The 23799-nt window shown below is 53.1% G+C and overlaps 2 protein-coding genes across 2 annotated transcripts in view; both read right to left on the bottom strand.

The window, feature by feature from the left end:
- Window positions 1–23448, bottom strand: part of LOC137456225 (feather keratin 1-like) — a 50665-nt gene extending 27217 nt beyond the window's left edge. The window contains exon 1 of the mRNA XM_068167523.1: window positions 23435–23448. The gene's annotated coding sequence lies outside the window, so the exon portion shown is untranslated. The remainder of the gene's footprint in view (window positions 1–23434) is intronic.
- LOC137456256 (feather beta keratin-like) lies at window positions 15875–17194 on the bottom strand. The gene is made up of 2 exons (XM_068167555.1): window positions 17119–17194; window positions 15875–16194 (listed from the first exon to the last, which is right to left on the bottom strand). The coding sequence occupies exons 1-2, from the start codon at window positions 17192–17194 to the stop codon at window positions 15875–15877; spliced, it is 396 nt and encodes a 131-aa protein (XP_068023656.1).
- Window positions 23449–23799: the final 351 nt, after the last annotated feature.

Below are 23799 nucleotides of genomic sequence, written 5' to 3'. Positions count from 1 at the left end.
GGATGAAGTATATCATCCTGGAAGCCATTTCCCAACATGAAGGGACAAGAAGGTGAGTGTGAGAGGTCAGCATGGATCTATGGAGGGGAGAGTGGGAGCAACCTCATGGGCTTTGTGCTGCCTGTCTGAGTCTGGTGGGTGAGGGAAGCTCAGCAAATGTTCTGCCTCTCATGTAAGCAAAGCTTCTGGTGCTGTCTGCTGTAAGAATGCTTAGAGCTAAGGGACTGTCCCCCAGGAGGATTCTGGTGTGACAAAGGAGAGTAGATGAGTGTTTGACTGGGCAAGGAAGAACCTTTTGTGTCAGGAAGGACTGGAGACTGCATTAATCTGCAATCTTAGAGGCCTCAGCTCTCCTCTGTGATGAGAGGGGGCTGAGCCTTGGGGAGAACCTTGGGCAGTGGGAGGGCTGAGATCACAAGCCTCATCTTCCTAGCCAGAGAGCCCAGGCCATGCTGAGGAGCTCTCCTGGATGCTCCATGGAGTGATGGAAAAGGGTGGAAAGCCACTGGCTGGGATCCATCCCTGGGTCTCATCTGGTAGGTATTCTCCTGGCATTAGGGCTTCATCATGCCAAGGCCACAGAGCCCTCCTCAGCCTGCAGCACAAAGCAGAAGCATTAGGGAAGCAGGGAACTCCCCAGTAAATGAGAGAGCTCAGGATCTTGGGGTTGCACATGCCTGGGGATGCTGAGGGAGGTGACGTGCTCAGGAGCACCATGGAACAAGAAGAAGTCTCAGAGCACATCAAGGAGGAGATTCACTTCCCTGCCCTGCAGGCATGGAGGCAGCTGGCAGGAGTCCCAGGAGGCCAAGGGAATGCCTCCAGCAGCCAAGCTTCAGGGACAGCCTCTCCCCCTCCATGGCCACTCCCACTCTCAGTGAGCTGTCTGCAGGTCCCTGTTCTAAGCAGGGCTGGATCCCCTGTGGCCAGGGCAGCTCCACCCATAACCCAGGAAAACTGCTTCAGGCTCTGGCCTGTACCTGAGTACACAACTTGAGGCAGCCCAAGTGGCTTTTGCCCTTGGCATGACCTCCTTGTAAGAGTTCCCACAACCCAATGGCCTTGCAGGCTGGTTCTCATGTGTTGAAAAAGTCTCTGCTCCTGGCCAGGGGCCAAAGTGTGTGGCCAAAGCACATGGGGGTGTGAGAAGTTTGAGCTGAGCCCCAGCACCGCTCTCCTGTGGGGAGGAGGGACCTGACTCCACCAGGCTGGCTGAGCAATTGAGAAGTGCTGCCTCTTCAGCCTCCTGAAGGCAGCCATTGGAGACCCCCAGAGACTGGCACCAGAGGGGATGACTTTGTCCGCTCAAGCAGGAAAGGAGAAAGGGGGCAGGATGCATGGTGCCATCAGGCCTGGGAGCATTTGTGTGCCCAGGATGATGCTCCCTGAGAGGGGATCTGTGTGGCCTTAACAGGGATGGCAAACAAGCTCCCCAGATTTGCCCACACCCATGTCCCCTGCCTGCACACAGCCCTCCAGCGCTTGGAGCACAGCTTCTGCCTGCAGTGATGCATTCCTGCAGTCGAAATCCTTGGATGTCTCATGCTGGCACTTCAAAGGATCCTCTGTGGCCCAGTGGTCCCCTCAGCAATGAGGAAGTGAAATGGCAGCATGGAGGAAGCCAAAGGCCAGGCAGTGCCATGGGCTGGGAGGTTTGGCTTTGGAGCTGAGTCTGCTGGAAAATTACTGCCCAGGTGCAGTGCCTGTGGGCCTGGGGCGGTGCAGGAGCAGTATAAAAGGGACTCCTTCTGCTCACTCTCTCATCCACTCCTCTGGCCTCCATTTCCTTGGAACAAGGTGAGTCTGCAAACCTTTCTGCTCCTCCTCCTCCTCCTCCTGCTGCTTGTTTTCCTTCACCTTTTTCCCCAAGGTGTGACAAGTAGCTGCTTGTCACGGGAGAGGGAAGGGAGTAGAAGTGATGTATGGAAGGAAGTTGGGGATTTGACTGGGGTGTCTGCTGGTCTGGGGCCAGGCAGGGATTCCTTTGGGCTCAGTTGCTTTTGGCAGAGCACTTTTGGGCTGAGGGAAACAGGAAGCCTGTGAACCTCTCGACTCCATCACCACTTCTTGACTCCAGCTCCCTCCTTGACTGTCTCACCACAGGGTAACAAATTGCTGCTTACCCTTCCCTCAAATTCACGGCTTTCCCCCTGTTCTCTCTCCTAGGTTGATCTCCAGCCCCAGCCATGTCCTGCTACAGACCCTGCCAGCCCTGCGGCCCAACCCCGCTGGCCAACAGCTGCAATGAGCCCTGCTGTGTGAAGTGCCAGGACTCCACCGTCGCCATCCAGCCCTCCCCCGTGGTGGTGACCCTGCCCGGCCCCATCCTCAGCTCCTTCCCACAGAGCACCGCCGTGGGCTCCTCCACCTCTGCTGCCGTTGGCAGCATCCTCAGCTCTCAGGGGGTGCCCATCAGCTCCGGGGGCTTTGGCCTCTCTGGCCTCTCTGCCTTGGGCCGTGGCTCCTGTGGCAGGAGCTGCCTGCCCTGCTAGAGCTGCTGCCCAGGGCCCTGGGCAAGGCCCCCAGGGCCCCACCTGATGCTTCTGCCCTGGGCACACAGCATCCTCTTGCTGCTTTCCGAGAGGCTGAGCAAGCCCAGCAGCCTTGCCAAAGGACAGAGCCAGCCTGGGCTCTGGCACAGCACTGCCCATGCCTGCCTGTGCCCTCTGACACTCTCTCCTGGCCCTCCTGTGGCCTCCTTCTCTTCTGCTGCCCTGGCCTGGCAGCAGGAGAACAAAGGCAGTCTAGGGAGGACCTGCTGGCCCTGTTCCTTCTGTGGGGCAGGCAGGTGAGCACTGCTGCCGACTTCAACATCTCTGTGGAACACAGCTTACTGTCTCTCCTTGCTTCTCCCTGCACTGATATCCCCACTCAGATTGACCTAATCTCTCTTTTTTGGCTCATTAAAGTTCTTCTGCATCCCACCTCAAGCCTCTGTTTTATCCTATTGCCTGCTGGTTCATTCCAAAGACGATTGGAGAGAAAGGTTTTGTTCAGTCTGGGAGGGCATTTGTGAGGTTGAATGCAAGTGACTGTTAGAGCACTGGGCAGGGTCTTCCTGAAACAGAGGTGACATTGGTCATATTATTCCTCCCTGTTTCCCATTCACTGTGCTCCTTGGCTGCTGCTCTTGTCTGTGAGGGCCTTGCCCACTGTCACCCTTGTCCCCAACCATGCTGAGCCATAGCTGCCTCTTGCCAGGACCTCACACTCTTCCTGCTCTAAGTGAGGGCTGGGGACAGCCTCTCTCTCTCCTGATGTTTTAACTTCACCCTTTGGCTGTGCTTTTGCTGCTTTGGGAAGGTTCCTCTGCCATGATGCTCTGCTCTGGAACCCTTCACTTTGGTGACCTCCCTGAAATGGAGCCTACAGCAGCTTTTCAACTACTGTCATCACTCCTGTGCCTTGCAAGTCAGAGCTGTCTCTTGCCTCCTGACCCTTATTTCTTTTTCACTCCTGTGGCCATTCCTGTTGGTGGTGTTTGAGTGCCAGCAGAAGCAGGGTGCTCTCAGATGGGTTTGGGGCTCTGCCTCAAGTACAGTATTCTCCATGTAATGGGTTGGGGCAGACCCCTCTTCCTACCACGTGCAGAAATGACGACTCAGACAAACAGATTGCAAAAGTGATGGAAAGTTTAAATAAAACAGTGAGTGCGTGCAGAGAACTAGAAACACAGTGACAAGAGAGACCCCAAAACAGACCCAGAGAGATCCCATCCCCACCTGAGGGTGCACCCAAAACCCCCAGGGCTCCTCCTTCCCCCCCCCCACTGCTAGGCTAGTCTCAGCTGGCCAGATCTGAGACTGCCCATACCCCTGTGGCCTTGGGCCTAACCAGACCCATGGCCGGGAGATCTCTCCTCCAGTTACCAGGCAGCAGAGAGGAAGGAAAGAGCAAGTGCCAGACCCCGTCGTAAATCTTATAGTGGTGCAAGGGGTCATGGTAGGAAAGAACCTAATTTCCTGTGTCCACCCACTGGGCTGGACTTCTGGACACAGGAAACACCCCGGTAGCAGAGGACACGCAGCCCAAACTACGACACTCCACTCCAGTGTGGATCCCTGGATCAATCATGGCATTCACAGGGGTGTTTTAAGTCCCTATTTTACAGAGATTCCTCTGACAGTACTGAATTGTGGCTCCAGGAAGACAGCTCAAGCCCCAGGATCATACTAGAAGCAGACACTGAGGGACTGCACCACTCAGGGCATGATTCACACTTGCCCCGCACAAAAGTTGTCTCAGCCAGCATGGCTCTGGATTCCATGAACCTCTAACAGCCCAAGAGTGTTCATCAACAGCACTGAACAGCTCATGCAAGGGAGAGCAAGGACCTCAGGAGCCTGCACAACAAAACCAGCCCCAGCAGGCCCAGAAGGGAAGCGGGAGCTGTCTTCCCTCCTCCTCTCCACTCCACAGCTTCCCCAGCACAGCAGGGCCTCAATGCCAGGGCAAAGCCTTTGGCTCTATGAGCCTGTTGCCAGGCTCAGTCAGATGCAGAGCTGAGCAGTGCAGCCAGCAGGCTGCCTGAGCTACACCACAGCCTGCCAGCCAGGGACTGCTGCAGCTGGACATGAGCAGCTCAGGCTGACACTGGCTCCAGCCCCCCATAAAACACCAAGAAGGCTGTGGGGGCCTTACCACGTCTGGTGGCCAGGTGCCCACCACCACACTCTGTCACTTCCTCTCCTCAACTGGAAAGGGAAGAGAAAATAAAATGCAGTTCTGGTGGGTCAAGCAAAGGCAGTTTCAGGAAGAAGAGCAAAGAGCTGCAGAAGCAAAGTGAAAAGACTTCTACTCTTCCTGCCACCATCAGGTGCTGCGCAGCCACTCCTGGCAAGCAGAACCTCAGGACACTTAGTGGTTGCTTTGCAAGACAAATGCCTTAACCAGGAATGTCCCTCAGTGTCTCATCTCCTCCTTTCTCTTAGCATTTATTGCTGACCAGGATGGCACAGGATGTGGAAGGTTGCTTTGGTGAGCCTGGGACAACTCTAATTGTGTCCTGAAGGGTCAAACCCCAGAACATTCCTAACCCTTACAATTGGCTAATCACCTGTGAATGCTCAAAGGGGGACTCTTCCTGGGATCCAGATGGCCCAGGTAAACTTGTAGCACGTGTGAGTGGCCTTGTAACACACCTGTGAGCTGTGTTTGCCCCTGGCCATGTTTGGATATGCCCCATCCTGTAGGTTCAGCTGTCAAGTTTCTCTTGTTGCCAAAGGGCAGTAAATGTCTTGGGGCATTCTTTAAACCAGGCGAGAAAGTAGGCAACTTGCCTTGTTCTCACCCAGACAGCAAACAGAGCCAAATGCTGCTGGAGAAGAAGCTGAGGAGCTTGTCCTAACAGGCCATCTACACCTCAGCCTTGCACCTGGACCATAAACTGGGAGCAAGGGGAGAGAGGCCCTTAGCCCTCTCTGAGCCAAGAGCCACTTGTAGTCACAGCAAGCCCTGAGTCCCCTGCTAATCTGCTACAGAATCCCATTGGTGGGAAACCACTGATCATAGAACCTTTATGACCAATGTGAGTGCTGTATTGGAAACTCACAGGGCTGTGCATACATCATTTAAATGTCTTCCTGTGTGGAATACATCACTCACCACCGATGAACAGAACCTGTATATCTACTTTGTCAGTAAGTTCTGGCAGTGTTTGAAGGTAGCACTGCCAGAAATATTAACTATAAAAAATAAAAATATATATCTTATTACAAATTGCTGTGTCCCCTCCGGAACTCTAACTTACCTCTGAGCCTTCTGGCCATTAGGAGATGCAGTTGGAGATACAGCCTGGCCCATCAAAACCCAGAACATACCTGTGTCATCAAAGCTGTTCTAACTACCAGGAAAAAAAACCAGTGAGAGGAATACTATGATCAATGTCACCTCTATTTCAGGAAGACCCTGTCCAGTGCTATAACAGTCACTTGCATTCAACCCCACAAATCCCCTCCCAGATTGAACAAAACCTTTCTCTCCAATCATCTTTGGAATGAACCAGCAGGCAATAGGATAAAACAGAGGCTTGGGTTGGGATGCAGAAGAACTTTAATGAGCCAAAAAAGAGAGATTAGGTCAATCTGAGCAGGGATACCAGTGCAGGGAGCACCAAGGAGAGACAATAAGCTGTGTTCCACAGAGATGTTGAAGATCCCAACAGTGTTCATCTGCCCTCCCAACAGAGGGAGCAGGGCCAGCAGGTCCTCCCTTGACTGGCTTTGTGCTGCTGCCAGGCCAGGGCAGCAGAAGAGAAGGAGGCCACGGGAGGGCCAGGAGAGAGTGACAGAGGGCACAGGCAGGCATGGGCAGTGCTGTGCCAGAGCCCAGGCTGGCTCTGTCCTTTGGCAAGGGCTGCTGGGCTTGCTCAGCCCCCCGGAAAACAGCAAGAGGATGCTGTGTGTCCAATACAGAAGCATCAGGTGGGGCCCTGGGGGCCTTGCCCAGGGCCCTGGGCAGCAGCTCTAGCAGGGCAGGCAGCTCCTGCCTAAGGCAGAGAGGCCAGAGAGGCCAAAGCCCCCGGAGCTGATGGGCACCCCCTGAGAGCTGAGGATGCTGCCAACAGCAGCAGAGGTGGAGGAGCCCACGGCAGTGCTCTGTGGGAAGGAGCTGAGGATGGGGCCGGGAAGGGTCACAACCACAGCAGAGGGCTGGATGGTGACGGTGGAGTCCTGGTGCCTCACACAGAAGGGCTCATTGCAGCTGTTGGCCAGCGGGGTTGGGCCCAAGGGCTGGCAGGGCAGGCAGGGTCTGTAGCAGGATATGGCTGGGGCTGGAGGTGACCCTGGCAGAGATAGAGCAAGAGGAAGCAGAGAGTGAGAGCTTACTGCAGACAATTCTGCATGCCAACTAAAGATAGAAAAGTTGTGAGCTGGAGGAGAGTGCTGGAGGCTGTGCAGGGGGTGCCACCTGTCTCACCTTCCCTCAGTCCAAAAGAGCTCTGCTGGGTGTGACCAAAGCCACGGAGATCCAAGCCTCACCCTTAACTCCAGAGACTTCTTAACCAAGACTCAGCCCTGGCAAAAATTTTGCTGCCTTCCCTCTTCCAATGCCAAGCACCTCCAAAAACTCCCATGGGATATAAGAACAGGTATGGGCTGAGCTGTCCTGTGCTCGTGTGAAAGTTTAGCCCTCCTGCCACTTAAAGCACAGGTAGACTCAGTCGGAGAAGCAAATGAAAATCTGTATTTTTCAAGCAGAATGGAATGCAATGAATATATACAAAATGTACAAGATTTACAGTATATATAAAATACACAGGAAAGAATGTAACACAGCAACTCCCTCCTGAGGAGAATCCCCCCCAGCTTCCCCCAAAACCCCTCTTCTCCTCCCCCCATTCTTGTCCAAGGCTAATTGGACAGAAAAAGTATTCCAAGAGAAACGGTTATGAAGGGAAACTTTGTTAGTGCAAAGCAGTTGCTAGAGAAGTTAGTTTTCTTATCTCGTAAATTGGAGTCCAGGGTCAGTTGCATGCAGGCTGGCCAGGAACAGAAAAGAAAAGCAGAACCGACTGAACTCAGACTGAGTTCTTAAAGTCACATTCTACTGATCTGCCAATGAAAATCGTTTAGAATTATCTTTGTTTTCCTGTTTTACACCTAAACATTCAGCTAGAGAACTCTGTAGCTGTCCTCTTCTTAAAGGCACAGCTTAAAACTGTCACAATCCACCCCTTCTAAACAATTTCATTGGCTGTTCATACTGTGTGTCTAACTTAAAACAATATCTACAATTCATAAGTAAAGTTCACAGTCTATTCTGGCTATCCTCAGATGTAGATGATTCAGAAGCCCAAGAAAAATCAGGAAACAAGAAAACAGAAAACAGTTTGGCTCTTCGCAGACAAAGCGAAGAAAGGGAATCAGGGATTCTCAGTTGACTCAGGGCTCTCAGGGTTCTCAGGGTTCGTGCACTGTAGATTCCTCTGCATTCTTCCTTTAGGTGTGATGTATCTGTACAGCACTCTGAAATTGAACTCTCTGTGGTAGGTTGAGACACCAATTCTCCCACCACAGGCAAAAGAAAAGGCTCAGACAAACGGATTGCAAAAATGGTGGAAAGTTTAAATGGAAAAACAATGAAAGTTTTACAGAGACCCACAAGCACCGTGACAAAAGAGAGAGATCCCAAAACATACCCAAAAGCATCCCACCCCCACCTGGGGGTGCACCCAAACCCCCCAGGGCTCTTTCTTCCCCCTTCCCCTCCAGCCTTGGGCCAAGCCAGGCCCAAGAGGGGCTGCAAGGTGGTTTACCCCATTCACCAGGTAGCGGTGAGGGAAGAAAGAGGCAGAGAGGACCTGTTCACCTCAAAGGCTACAGGAGCAGTTTTCCTGGTGCGGAGTTTGCAGAGCAGTGAGGGGAGCAGCTCCCCCAGAGTAGCTTTGCAGAGCGTCAGGAGGTCAAAGTGCCTTTTTCCCCAGCTCAGAATGTAGTTGGCTCTTGGCTTGAAATGAGCGAGCGGCACCGATTTCTCTCAGCTGCCACTTTCCCGGGCTCTACCCAGGGCTTGGTAGCTGGCACATCCTGGTGCTAAGCTCATGGGACAGCTCTCTGATGCCACTCAGGCAACAGTTCCTTCCCACAGCTTAGCAGCTGGCACAGTTCAGCGGTCGGGCATGGTTCTGGGCGAGTGGGACCTTCCCAGCTTGGGTTACTCCCCGTTCTGGTTCCAGGCTGGCCGTGAACGGTGTTGACTCTGTCTCCACTCGTGCAGGGACAGCTGCAGTGAGCTCCAGTTTGCGAGCAGGTGCTCAGGCTGGAGGTGGCTTATCACTTGCAGGGGCTGCAGCTCTGTGCTTGCAGCAGGTATGGTTCTCCGGGGTTTGGATCTCCCAGGATTCTGCCCCTTTCGGCATGGCTAGGTGACTCCTTCCTACTGGCAGGACTCTTACGATGAGTTGAGGCTGGATGGGTTTCTGTAGGCCTTATGCAAAGGGCTCTTGGCAGGTTCCGGGGAACGGGCAAGGTTTGGCTTCTTTTCTGGATAGCAAAGCAATAGTATTTAGTATGTCTGAGACAGGTCTTGGACAATGGCAAAAATTGATAAACAAAGTCATTAACCTATGGCATGGCACTGAGGTAGAGTTTGTCCATACATGGAAGGTGCATTACCAGTACTTGAGGACAACACAAGCATCCCATAGTCTGGGTGTATGAACCTTGTTTACCATGAGGTGCAAAACATGCCTGCGTGGGCTTTCTACTTCGACTTGCTGACTCCTGGTCCTTTCAATTTCATGCCAAACCCCCCCCACACTCCAGAAAGCAGGGGGAAATGGATGTTTGAGTCTGTGCTGGGTTAAGCCCAACCTAGGTGGGGTGGGCTGGAAACCTAACCCCAGGTGAGCAAAGAAACCTGGCCCCTCCCAGGAGGTAGGCTGGAAGCCCAAACCAAGGTGGGCAGGGAGACCTGGTCAAAGTTCCACTCTCAGTTCCTGTCCACAGCCCTCTGTAAGAGGGTCAACTTCCTGCCTCACTCTTTCTCCTGCCTTTGCTTTTCTTTTTTGATTTTTATGGAGGTCATAACTCTGCACAGCTATAAATGCTGTGCATTTGTAAATTCCTGATTCTGATACAGGAGACTATTATGTGGTTCAATCCATTACATACTCCACCCCTTATCCCACACTATTCTGTATCATGCTCAACAGCAGTTAACGTCAGAATCCATGTACAATTTACTGTGCATTCTCACCTAGAGTGAGATTGTTGTGTGGCACACAATAAACGTTTCCATCTTTCTGCACTATCCACCAGGTAGATCCTGGGCCTTGGGTGAAAGCAATCCCACAAATGGGTTTGCTTTGACCTGGGCAAGACTAAACCAGACCTTTTTCCCTGGGATATTTTTCACATGTACCACAGGAACTTTATCACTTTCTGCAGCAGGTGGCAGCTTGGATTGGGCAGGCTGGGCCTGGTTAGTAGATCCTGTGGTTTTGACCAGCCAGGTGGCTTGTGCCAAATGTGCATTCCAGTGTTTGAAGTCCCTCCTCCTACTGCTTTCAGATAGGTTTTTAGCAGGCCATTGTAGCGCTCGACTTTGCCAGCACCTGGAGCGTGGCAAGGGATGTGATGCACCCACTCAATGCCATGCTCCTTGGCCCAACTCTCTATGAGGCTGTTTCAGAAAGGAGTTCCATTACCGACTCAACTCTTCCTGGGCTGCCATGTCACAGTATCACAGTATCACCAAGGTTGGAAGAGACCACAAAGATCATTGAGTCCAACCTGTCGCCTCAGACCTCATGACTAGACCATGGCACCAAGTGCCACATCCAATCTGCTCTTTAACACCTCCAGGGATGGGGACTCCACCACCTCCCTGGGCAGCCCATTATGTCACCACAGGAGCTGTTTTTCAAGGCCCAGGATGACGTTTTGAGCAGTGGCATGGGGCACTGAATATGTTTCCAGCCATCCAGTGGTTGCTTCTACCATTGTAAGCACACAGTGTTTGCCTTGCCATCTTTGTGGCAGCGTGATGCAATCAATCTGCCAGGCTGCCCGGTATTTCTATCTCAGCCATCCCCCCACACACACCATAAAGGTTTTATCCGCTTGGCCTGATTGATTGCAGCACAATTCACACTCATGGATAACCTGTGCTATAGCGTCCATGGTTAAGTCCACCCCTTGATCCTGAGCCCATCTCTATAGTGCATCTCTTCCTTGATGGCCTTAGGTATCGTGGGCCCATTGAGCTAGAAATAATTCACTTTTATGCTGGCGGCCTAGATCTACCTGAGCCACTTTAATGACGCAGCTTGATCTACCTGCTGGTTGTTGTGATGTTCTTCAGTGGCTCAACTCAGGGGCATCTACATGACATACTTTGACAACCAAGCTCTCTGCGTTGTCCAGGAACCCCAAACAACCAAGAGAGCCTGGGTTTGCTTCTTATTGGTGTGCGGAGACTTATCTGTGACCTTGTGGATGATGTCCATTGGGATTTGGTGACACCTGTCCTGCCATTTTACCCCTAAAACCTGGATCTTTCTTGCAGGTCCCCTGACCTTACTTTGGTTTATGGTGAACCTGGCCTTCAGAAGAATCTGGATTATTTTCCTCCCTTTCTCATAAACTTCTGTGTCACCCCACACAATGATGTCATCAATGCAGTGCAAATGTTATGGAATCATAGAAGCACAGTTTGACTTGAATCTAGCCAGGGAGGTTAAAGGGAGCACTAAGAATTTCTACAGGTATATTAATGGCAAGAAGAAGACTAGGGAAGGTGTGGGCCCCCTCAGAAAGGAAACTGGTGACATGGTCACAAGTGACATGGAAAAGGCTGAGGTTCTCTATGACTTCTTTACCTCAGCCTTCACTGCAAGGGCCTCTAGCCACACTCCTGGAGTCATGGAAGATAATGGCAGGGACCAGGAGGAAGAACTGCCCGTCGTAAGTGAGGATTAGGTTCGTGGTCACCTGAAGAACCTGGAGGTGTTTAAGTCCATGGGACCCAACGGGATACACCCATGGTGTGAGAGACTAATAAGTTTGTCTCTCTTGGTGTACTCAACAAAGATAAAATCACTTGCTGTTTGCCCAGACAATATGTATTGGGCAGAGCCACTAAGGACTTTTGGAAGGTGCAAAGATAACATTGCTCACTGGGCCACATCAGGCCTACAACAATGACCCAGCCATTCATGCCTTCAGGGCAAGATAATCTCCACCCATTGAGTACCCTGGTCAGGGTGACACAACGGGTTTTACCACCTGTTTCCTGATGTGTAAGGAATGTGGGGGGCTTGTCAGGATGGAGACAGGGGAGACGGAGATTCCCCCCCCATCCAAAATCTAGCCCAAACACACAGCAACACACAGAAAGATTTCCGGGGAAACGACCCCTAAGGATTATTTCCTGCTGTTACAGTTTGAGCTGGGTGCCCCCCTGCAGTGTTTACTTCCTGTGTCCAGAAATCCAGCCCAGGGGTGGACACAGGAAATTATGTAGTATTTCCTACCACAATCCTTTGCACCACTATAAGATCCAGTGCGGAGTCTAGCACTATCTCTTTTCTTCCTCCTCCGTCAGCCGGTAACTGGGGAGATGTCTCCTGGCTTTGGGCCTGGCTAGGCCCAAGGCCACGGGGGGATGGGCAGTCTCAGATCTGGCCAGCTGAGACTAGCCTAGCAGTGGGAGGGGGAAGAAGGAGCCCTGGGGGTCTCGGATGTACCCTCAGGTGGGGATGGGGTCTCTCTGGGTCTGCTTTGGGATTTTTCTTTGTCACTCTGCTTTTGCTTTTCTGTAAAGGTTCACTGCTTTCTATTTAAACTTTCCATCACTTTTGCAATCCGTTTGTCTGAGTGTTTATTGTTGCCAGGGGTGGGGAAGGGGGCTGCCTCAACCCAGCACACCTGCCCCTGGAATTCCTGAGGGACAATATTTGAATACATACCTAAGGACTAAAAACTATATAAAAGACTTGAGCAACTGCTGGTTTGTAGAGAGAAACAGAGGAGAAAAACGGAGATGAAGGAAAACACAGGAGACGGACCATGCTGCTGAGAAGGGAAAGCCAGGACAATGCAGCTCCGGAGAAAAGAGGCTGCCCAGAGGACCACAGCTCTTCTCCAGCCAGAGCCTCAGCACCGTTCCTGTACCAACCTAACACCTCCCCAGAGGACCACAGCTCTTCTCCAGCAAAAGCCTCAGCACCGTTTCTCTACAGACCCAACATCTCCTGCAGCACCTTTCCTCCACAGACTTTAACTGTCTTGGGGGGGATGAGGGGTGTGATAATATAATTCCTTTCCTCTTCTCTCTCTCTTCTCTCTCTCCCTCTCGATTTTCTCCCTCTCCCCTTCTTATGTCCACTTTATTTATGTAATAAATAGTCTAGCTGTTGATATTTTGGCCTCGTTTGTGCCTCTAATTTCACATCACGGGAATGTTCTAAAAGAACTTGAGTCTCTTTCCCTCTCCAGACCAAGACACATGGGTACTGAGAGGACTGGCAGATGAGGTTGCTAACCCCTCTCTATTATATTCCAAAAGTCATGGCAGTCTGGGGAAGTCCTCACAGACTGGAAAAGGGGAAACCTTACTCCCATTTGCAAAAAGGGCAAGAAGGAGAAATCAGGGAACTACAGGTCAGTCAGTCTCACCTCTGTGCCCAGAAAAATCATGGAGCAGATCCTCCTGGAGGCACTACTGACTCAGAAGAATCGTGATGAGGTGATTTGGAACAGTCAGCAGGGCTTCACCAAGGGCAAATCCTGCCTGACCAACCTGGTGGCCTTCTCTGAACAGGTGACAACATTAATAGATGAAGGGCGAGCAACTGATGTCGTCTACCTGGACCCTGTCTCTCCCCCTACGTCCCTTTTTTCCCATTAGAGAGATAGAAAAGGTAATTATTAAGGAGGGAAATTCTGTTAGCTCAAAGTGAATGCAAGAATTATTTTTTTTCTTATCTGTTATCTCAAGGTTAACTCCGTCCCACAGCTGTGGCTCAGAAGCAGACAGGCTGAAAAAGCAGACAGAACAGAACTGAGACTCAAACTGAACTAAAACTTAAAGTGGCATTTTACATATCTACCAATGAAATTCATTTAGAATATCTGAATATTTTCAAAACATTCAGCCAGAGTGTCCCAGCAACTGTTCCTTTCTTAAAGGCACAGCCTAAAATGGTCACACTGAGCAAAGCCTTCGACACTGTCCCGCTCCACATCCTGGTCTCCAAACTGGTGACACAGGGGTTTGATGGGTGACCACTAGATGGATACAGAACTGGCTTGATGGCTGCACCCAAAGAGTGGCTGTCAATGGGTCCCAGTGGAGGCCAGGGACAAGCACAGTCCCTCAGAGATCAGTCCTGGGACCAGGCTTGTTCAACATCTTTGTGGGTGCCATGGACAGTGGCATTGAGTAAGCCCTCAGCAGGTTTGCTGATGACACCAAGCTGTGTGGTGCAGCAGACATGCTGGAGGGAAGGGAGGCCATCCAGAGGGACCAGGACAGGCTGGAGCGGAGGGCACAAGCCAACTTCATGAGGTTCAACAAGACTAAGGGCAGGGTCCTGCATCTGGGTGGAGGCAATCCCAGGCACAAATCCAGGCTGGGCAGGGACTGGCTGGAAAGCAGCCCTGAGGAGAGAGACTTGGGGGTGCTGGTGGACAAGAACCTCAATAGGAGCTCTCAATGTGCACTGGCAGGCAAGAATCCAATCAGACCCTGGGCTGCATCAAGACAAGTGTGGCCAGCAGGTCAAGGGAGGTGATTCTCCCCCTCTGCTCAGCTCCAGTGAGACCCCACCTGGAGTACTGTGTCCAGTTCTGGAGCCCCTATTACAAGAGGGATCTGGAGGTGCCGGCAGGTGTCCAGAGAAGGGTCACGAGGATGAGCAGAGGGCTGGAGCACTTCTTCTATGAGGACAGACTGAAGGAGTTGGGGCTGTTCAGCCTGGAGAAAAGAAGGCTGAGTGAGCCTTAAAGATCATCTTTTGTCTCTGCAGTTGTCAAATTAGTCTATAGATGAGGATCACAGAGTCCTGGTTGGTGCAGTACTGGTGCACTGTTGCAGTGGCATTTGGCATTTGTTTGTCTTTAACATCTAACAAGCACACCACGAAGGACTCCCTTGAAAGACCACACAAAGCAGGAAACTGTTCCTCTATCTCTGTTTCTAAGGCAGCTCTACCAAATGGCCACCTGTATCCTTTTGGATCTCTCTCAGGCCTTGTCCCCAAAGCCCAGCTCCTCAGCTGTGAGGAGCACCCCATGGAGTCAGTCCCATCCTTCTGTGCTCACCATGAAAGGAAGAGCCAGGAGCATCCTATGTGTTCCTCTTGGACTTACTTCTGACCATGGTCAGAGCAATGGTGAGCCCAGTCTGAGACTGGGAGCCTGTGTAGGAGATTGGAGGGGGAAGGAAGCTGCTGAAAAGGGACTTTTTGAACTGAGTTCCCCCATTCTCTGAGATGAACAATCAGGAGTATCAGTATTTAAGGAGGAGAACAAAATAATTCTAGTTCTACTGAAAGGTGGATTGGACATAAATGGAGCAAGGTGAAAGGACCTGGCAGGAGAAGCATTTCTTGGAAAGAAAAAGACAGAGCAGACATTGCCAGGTCCCTGTAGATAGGATCAATAAGGTACCAAGGACTGTCCTCACCAATGTGGCAGCAGGAATGTGTTACCCCACCATGAACCACCCCCACATGGTCCCTCCCTCTGCAGACACTGCAGCAGCAACAGTGAGCAGTTTGTTGCCCTGGAGAAGCTGGCAGGGAGTGGGAGACATGGAGAGGCTTCACCACAGCCAGAGGCAGAGCAGGGTGAACTGATGCATGACTGCAAATACTTCATGCAAGCTTGTGTCACTGCACAGCCAGGCTGAAGAACTTCCTGACTCACAGCCCTGAGTAAGGTTGCTCCTCCTGCAATTCCTGGAGAGCATTTGCAGGAGAAAGGATGAGACAGAAATCTGGGGTGGGATGCAGCAGAACTTTAATGAGTCAAATGTGGGAAACATGGTGGAGAAGGGTGGGAGTTCCAAAGCAGGGGCAGCAGGGACTCTGTGTTCCATGGCTGTAGTGGAACTCCCAGCAGCTGTCCATCTGCCTGCCCCACAGAGGGAGCAGGGCCAGCAGCTCCTCCCTAGCCTGGCTTTTTTCTCCTGCTGCCAGGCTAGGGCAGCAGAAGAGAAGGAGGCCACGGGAGTGCCAGGAGAGAGTGTCAGAGAGCACAGGCAGGCATGGGCAGTGCTGTGCCAGAGCCCAGGTTGGCCCTGTCCTTTGGCAAGGGCTGCTGGGCTTGCTCAGCCCCTCGGAAAGCAGCAAGAGGATGCTGTGTGCCCAGGGCAGAAGCATCAGGTGGGGCCCTGGGGGCCTTGTCCAGGGCCCTGGGCAGCAGCTCTAGCAGGGCAGGCAGCTCCTGCCCAAGGCAGAGAGGCCAGAGAGGCCAAAGCCTCCGGAGCTGATGGGCACCCCCTGAGAGCTGAGGATGCTGCCAACAGCAGCGGAGGTGGAGGAGCCCACGGCGGTGCTCTGTGGGAAGGAGCTGAGGATGGGGCCGGGCAGGGTCACCAGCACAGCAGGAGGCTCAATGACAACAGTGGAGTCCTGGCACTGCCTGACACAGGGCTCATTGCAGCTGTTGGCCAGCGGGGTTGGGCCGCAGGGCTGGCAGGGCTGGCAGGGTCTGTAGCAGGACATGGCTGGGGCTGGAGATGAACCTAGGAGAGAGAACAGGTGGAAAGCAGAGAGTGAGAGCTCGCAGAGGACAAGCCTGAATGCTCACTGAAGGGAAGGAAAGTTGTGAGCTGGAGGAGAGCGCTGGGGACTGTGCAGGGTGTCCCACCTGTCTCACCTTCCCTCAGCCTAAAAGAGCCCTGCAGGGATTCACCAAACCAAGGGTTTGCTCAGATCTGGCACAACTTTTGCACCTTCCCCCTTCCAATGCAAAGCACCTCCAAAAACTCCCATGGGACATAGGAACAGGTGTGGGCTGAGCTGTCCCAAAGGAAGAAGAGTAGAAGAAGGAGCAGGAAGAGAAAGGACTTCTACTCACCTTGTTCCAAGGAGAGGGAGGCCAGAGGAGTGGATGTGAGAGTGAGCAGAAGGAATCCCTTTTATACTGCTCCTGCACAGCCCCAGGCCCACAGGCACTGCACCTGGGCAGCAATTTTCCAGCAGACTCAGCTCCAAAGCCAAACCTCCCAGCCCAGGGCACAGCCTGGCCTCTGGCTTCTTCCATGCTGCCATTTCACTTCCTCATTTCTCAGATGCCTGCTCAGCCAGGCCAGCTCCTTTCATGTGCTTGCTTGAGAGGCCAAGGGACTGGCTGTGCCTATGGTTTCTGGTCTGTTCCCCTTTGCTCTGGGGAGAATGTTTGCAAGGCTGAGTGTGCAGGGCTGGGATTAGGGAAGGAAAAGCACACCTGGTCTGTGAGTGCCCTGCTGGCATGGAGATCTCAGAATTTCCTCTTCCATGCATGTTGACAACAAAAGCTGTGGGAGGAAGCTGTACTGGGGAGAGGAGATGCAGGAAAGGTGGAGGTACTCCAAGGAGTTTTGGCCTTGGTCTGTACTGGCACAATGGGATGTGAAGGGACCACGATCTGGACATTCTCTGGGAAGTTCAGCATAGGAAAGGCTTACCTGGAGCAGAGGACAGGCAGGTGTGGGATCCTTGATACAGATGGTACAGACAGGAGTGTGTGAGATCTGACACCATGTCCTCAGGAGAGTTATCTGCTGTCCCTGCAGTGTCACTTTCAATGCCCTTAGAGCTAAGGGACTGTCCCCCAGGAGGATTCTGGTGTGACAAAGGAGAGTGGATGAGTGTTTGACTGGGCAGGGAAGAACCTTTTGTGTCAGGAAGGACTGGAGACTGCATTAATCTGCAATCTTAGAGGCCTCAGCTCTCCTCTCTGATGAGAGGGGGGTGAGCCTTGGGGAGAACCTTGGGCAGTGGGAGGGTCAAGATCCACAAGCCTCATCTCCCTAGCCAGAGAGTCCAGGCCATGCTGAGGAGCTCTCCTGGATGCTCCATGGAGTGATGGAAAAGGTTGGAAAGCCACTGGTTGGGACCCATCCCCGGGTCTCATCTGGTAGGTATTCTCCTGGCATTAGGGCTTCATCATGCCAAGGCCACAGAGCCCTCCTCAGCCTGCAGCACAAAGCAGAAGCATTAGGGAAGCAGGGAACTCCCCAGTAAATGAGAGAGCTCAGGATCTTGGGGTTGCACATGCCTGGGGATGCTGAGGGAGGAGACGTGCTCAGGAGCACCATGGAACAAGAAGAAGTCTCAGAGCACATCAAGGAAGAGATTCACTTCCCTGCCCTGCAGGCATGGAGGCAGCTGGCAGGAGTCCCAGGAGGCCAAGGGAATGCCTCCAGCAGCCAAGCTTCAGGGACAGCCTCTCCCCCTCCATGGCCACTCCCACTCTCAGTGAGCTGTCTGCAGGTCCCTGTCCTAAGCAGGGCTGGATCCCCTGTGGCCAGGGCAGCTCCACCCATAACCCAGGAAAACTGCTCCAGGCTCTGGCCTGTACCTGAGTACACAACTTGAGGCAGCCCAAATGGCTTTTGCCCTTGGCATGACCTCCTTGTAAGAGTTCCCACAACCCAATGGCCTTGCAGGCTGGTTCTCATGTGATGAAAAAGTCTCTGCTCCTGGCCAGGGGCCAAAGTGTGTAGCCAAAGCACATGGGGGTGTGAGGAGGGTGAGCTGAGCCCCAGCACCGCTCTCCTGTGGGGAGGAGGGACCTGACTCCACCAGGCTGGCTGAGCAATTGAGAAGTGCTGCCTCTTCAGCCTCCTGAAGGCAGCCATTGGAGACCCCCAGAGACTGGCACCAGAGGGGATGACTTTGTGCACTCAAGCAGGAAAGGAGAAAGGGGGCAGGATGCGTGGTGCCATCAGGCCTGGGAGCATTTGTGCGCCCAGGATGATCCTCCCTGAGAGGGGATCTGTGTGGCCTTAACAGGGATGGCAAACAAGCTCCCCAGATTTGCCCACACCCATGTCCCCTGCCTACACACAGTCCTCCAGCACTTGGAGCAGAGCTTCTGCCTGCAGTGATGCATTCCTGCAGTCTAAATCCTTGGATGTCTCATGCTGGCACTTCAAAGGATCCTCTGTGGCCCAGTGGTCCCCTCAGCAATGAGGAAGTGAAATGGCAGCGTGGAGGAAGCCAAAGGCCAGGCTGTGCCATGGGCTGGGAGGTTTGGCTTTGGAGCTGAGTCTGCTGGAAAATTACTGCCCAGGTGCAGTGCCTGTGGGCCTGGGGCGGTGCAGGAGCAGTATAAAAGAGACTCCTTCTGCTCACTCTCTCATCCACTCCTCTGGCCTCCATTTCCTTGGAACAAGGTGAGTCTGCAAACCTTTCTGCTCCCCCTTCTCCTCCTCCTGCTGCTTGTTTTCCTTTACCTTTTTCCCCAAGGTGTGACAAGTAGCTGCTTGTGATGGCAGAGGGAAGGGAGTAGAAGTGATGCATGGAAGGAAGTTGGGGATTTGACTGGGGTGTCTGCTGGTCTGGGGCCAGGCAGGGATTCCTTTGGGCTCACTTGCTTTTGGCAGAGCTCTTTTGGGCTGAGGGAAACAGGAAGCCTGTGAACCTCTCAACTCCATCACCACCTCTTGACTCCAGCTCCCTCCTTGACTCTCTCACCGTGGGGTGACAAATTGCTGCTCACCCTTCCCTCACATTCTCTGCTTTTCCCCTGTCTTCTCTCCTAGGTTCATCTCCAGCCCCAGCCATGTCCTGCTACAGACCCTGCCAGCCCTGCCAGCCCTGCGGCCCAACCCCACTGGCCAACAGCTGCAATGAGCCCTGTGTCAGGCAGTGCCAGGACTCCACTGTTGTCATCCAGCCCTCCCCCGTGGTGGTGACCCTGCCCGGCCCCATCCTCAGCTCCTTCCCACAGAACACTGCCGTGGGCTCCTCCACCTCTGCTGCTGTAGGCAGCATCCTCAGCTCTCAGGGGGTGCCCATCAGCTCCGGGGGCTTTGGCCTCTCTGGCCTCTCTGCCTTGGGCAGGAGCTGCCTGCCCTGCTAGAGCTGCTGCCCAGGGCCCTGGGCAAGGCCCCCAGGGCCCCACCTGATGCTTCTGCCCTGGGCACACAGCATCCTCTTGCTTCTTTCTGAGGGGCTGAGCAAGCCCAGCAGCCCTTGCCAAAGGACAGGGCCAGCCTGGGCTCTGGCACAGCACTGCCCATGCCTGCCTGTGCCCTCTGACACTCTCTCCTGGCCCTCCCATGGCCTCCTTCTCTTCTGCTGCCCTGGCCTGGCAGTACCACAAAGCCAGTCTAGGGAGGAGCTGCTGGCCCTGCTACCTCTGTGGGGCAGGCAGGTGAGCACTGTTGCCAACTTCAACACCTCTGTGGAGCACAGCTTACTGTCTCTCCTTGCTGCTCCCTGCACTGATATCCCCACTCAGATTGACCTAATCTCTCTTTCTTAGCTCATTAAAGTTCGTCTGCATTCTACCCCATGCCTCTGTGTGATCCTTTTCCTTGCTGATCCATTCCCAAGATGATTTGAGAGAAAGGGTTTGCTCAGAATTGGATCTTGGCAGGCATTGTTGGTCTTGAATGTGCAGTGACTGAGATCAGCACTGGGCAGGCTCTTTCCAAGATGGAGCTGAGCTTCACCACCTGAACTCTCTTACTGTTTTTGCTTCCTTGTATCTGGAATGGCTTTGAGAACACAGCAGTGTTCTGGGGTTTGCTGTGCAGCGTTTGCTGAGCAGCCAGGCTTTGTCTCCTGCTCCATCTCCAAAAGGCTGGATGTCTGGCCATGCTGGAATGTCATGGAGAGAACACAGCAAGGATAGTTGGCCCAGGCTCATCAAATGGACATTCCATACCATAGACCAACACATGGTATGCAGATGTGTGTCACAATTTGGTATTCCCATTCCCAACCCTGGTTGGATGGGGGCCTGGGTGGGGTCATGCTAACGTTCAGACAATTCCTTGGCATTTTCAAAGGTGAAACCATGCCAAACGGTAATGAAGTGAGTTCATTCTACTGGGCTGGGGCAGAGGGAAAGCAGTGGGAAATACATGTGCTTAAGGGAAGAGATATCACCCTTTCCCTGGCCTGAAACTGTGGCATTGTCGCAGGAGCTGCTCCAAGTGCCTTGGCAGCAGGCACACACTGCCAGGAGCAGTGGCAGCACAGGGCTGTGCCACTTGGTCTTCTCCAGGCTGCAGGCAGCGTGAAGCGAGGCTGCGCCATGTGGCTGTGCTCCAGGATGCAGGCAGAGTGGGAACGGAGTAGTGTGAGGCCAGCACTACAGGCTGCCTACCACGAGGCCTCTAGGCACACACACAGCAGTGGGGTCAGAGAGGCACAGGGCTGTGTGTTGTGGTTTAAGCTTTAGCAGAGTCCAAAAACTCAAATGGAACAGATTTAGATCGCCTCCCCCCTCCCTTTTTCACAGTAGCAAAAAGCAAATTAGTTAAGAGAAAAGAGAGGCAAAACTACAAAAAAGAAACAGACTTGAATTGATTTGGAAGTAAAAAGTTAAGTTTAATAAAATATAAAATCCTATGTGTAAAATGAAGTTTACAAAGGTATAAGGAAAAAGGGTAAATAAAAATACATACGAAAGCAGCTGGCAAAGGATTCTCTGGAGGCAAGATGGATTCTCTTGAGATGCATTCCTTCAGACTCTGGAGCAGCATGGAATAGGTCTCACCACGTGGTTACACCAGCACCAGGAGCATCAGGAGGAGGGTCTCGGGCAGGTGAGAGCAGGAGAAGAGAGAGAGAGATAGACAATGGCTCCCCTTAAAAAGGCTTTGTGGACACAAAGACTTTGACCTGGGGACCACTCCATCCCAGGGCCGTGATGGTGCTGAGGGGACTGGACATCCATCTCATGCGAGAAGACTGAGACTCCTGGGGCATTTAGACTCAAAAAGAGAAGGCTGAGATGGCAATCTAGAAATGTATGTAAATATCTGAAAGGGGAAGGTCATGAGGTCATGAGACTCCTTTCAGTGGTGAACAGGGATAGGAAAAGGGGCAATGGGTACAAACAAGAACAAGTGATACCACTTGAACTTAAGGAGAACTTTGAGGGTGCCAGAGCAGTGGACCAGGCTGCACAGAAATGCTGTGGACTGTCCTCTGGAGACTTCCAAAACCCCCCTGGATGAGTTCTGCTGCAGCCTGATCTAGGTGTAGCTGCATTAGTAGTGGGGTTGGACTCAACGATCTCCAGAGGTCCTTTCCAACCTCTACCATTCTGTTATCCTATGATGGGGAGAGAGAGGAGATGGGGAGTGGGGGGGTCGTTAACTCAGCTCAGATGGTAACTCAACATCCTCCTCTTCCTGACATTTGGAAGAAAATCTCTCTCTGCCCTTGTCCCCACATCCCAGCTCCTTAGCTGCGAGGAATACCCCATGCAGCCAGTTCCATTCTGCTGTGGAAGGAAGAGGCGGGAGCATCCTACATGGCATTCTCTGGTTCTTCCTCCTGATCACAGGCACTAGGATGGTGAACCCAGCTTGAAACTGGAAGCCTGTGTAGGTGAATGGAGGGGGGGAGGCAGTTGCTGAAAAGGGGCTCTGCAAGAGGGTTTAGGGTTCAGTTGCCTCATCCTGTGGGACAAGCAAGCAGGAGAAGTATTTGAGGAGGGCAACAGAATAATTCCAGTTCTTCCAAAAGGTGGATTGGACATAAAAGGAGCAAGGTCAAATGACCTGCACAGGAGATGCATTCTGTGAAAGCAAAAAGACAGAGTGGATGTTGCCAAATCTTGGCACACAGCCCTGAGTAAGGTTGCTCCTCCTGCAATTCCTGGAGAGCATTTGCAGGAGAAAGGATGAGACAGAAATCTGGGGTGGGATGCAGCAGAACTTTAATGAGTCAAATGTGGGAAGCATGGTGGAGAAGGGTGGGAGCTCCAAAGCAGGGGCAGCAGGGACTCTGTGTTCCATGGCTGTAGTGGAACTCCCAGCAGCTGTCCATCTGCCTGCCCCACAGAGGGAGCAGGGCCAGCAGGTCCGCCCTAGACTGGCTTTGTGCTGCTGCTGCCAGGCCAGGGCAGCAGAAGAGAAGGAGGCCACGGGAGGGCCAGGAGAGAGTGTCAGAGGGCACAGGCAGGCATGGGCAGTGCTGTGCCAGAGCCCAGGCTGGCCCTGTCCTTTGGCAAGGGCTGCTGGGCTTGCTCAGCCCCTCGGGAAGCAGCAAGAGGATGCTGCGTGCCCAAGGGAGAAGCATCAGCTGGGGTCCTGGGGGCCTTGCCCAGGGCCCTGGGCAGCAGCTCTAGCAGGGCAGGCAGCCCCTGCCCAAGGCAGAGAGGCCAGAGAGGCCAAAGCCCCCGGAGCTGATGGGCACCCCCTGAGAGCTGAGGATGCTGCCAACAGCAGCAGAGGTGGAGGAGCCCACGGCAGTGCTCTGTGGGAAGGAGCTGAGGATGGGGCCGGGCAGGGTCACCACCACGGGGGAGGGCTGGATGGCAACGGTGGAGTCCTGGCACTGCCTGACACAGGGCTCATTGCAGCTGTTGGCCAGTGGGGTTGGGCCGCAGGGCTGGCAGGGCTGGCAGGGTCTGTAGCAGGACATGGCTGGGGCTGGAGATGAACCTAGGAGAGAGGACAGGGGGAAAGAGAACACAAGGGGTAGATGAGGAGCAATTTCTTGTCCCATTTTGATGCAACCAAGCCACAAAACAGAGAAAAGATTTAGAGTCATTGTAAAGAGATTCAAGATTTTCTCCTTTGCTTCAGCCCTAAGGAGCTCTGTCAATCCTAAAGAGCCCTAAAGAGCTCCCTGCAATCCCAGGGAGTTTTCTACCTAGCCCTGAACTCTGCTCAGCCAAACTTGTGAGTCTCCACACCTCTTGTCTTTTTCCCTCTCCCATTCCGGGTGTGCCAACAACCCAGTCTAAAACAGGCTATGCACTTCAAAATTCTGGAAGAGGACAAGAAAGAGAAGAAAGGGTTCCAAACTCACCTTGTTCCAAGGAGATGGAGACCAGAGGAGTGGATGAGAGAGTGAGCAGAAGGAGTCCCTTTTATACTGCTCCTGCACCGCCCCAGGCCCACAGGCACTGCACCTGGGCAGTAATTTTCCAGCAGACTCAGCTCCAAAGCCAAACCTCCCAGCACATGGCACTGCCTGGCCATTGGGCTCCTCAAAGCTTCCATTTCGCTTCCTCATGTCACAGACACCTGCTCAGCTTGGCCAACTCCTTTAATGTGCTGGGGTAAGAGGGCAAAAGAGATGCCAGGCAGCATTGTGTTGGCGTGGCCTGTTTTGAAGGCCATGCCACGTGCCTGTGCCTCATCTGTCTCTCAGCTCATCCCAACATTGCATCC

Source organism: Melanerpes formicivorus, unplaced genomic scaffold, assembly GCF_026170545.1.
Source record: "Melanerpes formicivorus ecotype bairdi unplaced genomic scaffold, bMelFor1.0.p_v2 SCAF_119, whole genome shotgun sequence".
In the NCBI taxonomy this organism is placed as follows: Eukaryota; Metazoa; Chordata; class Aves; order Piciformes; family Picidae; genus Melanerpes; species Melanerpes formicivorus.
This window is presented reverse-complemented; position numbering and strand designations above follow the sequence as displayed.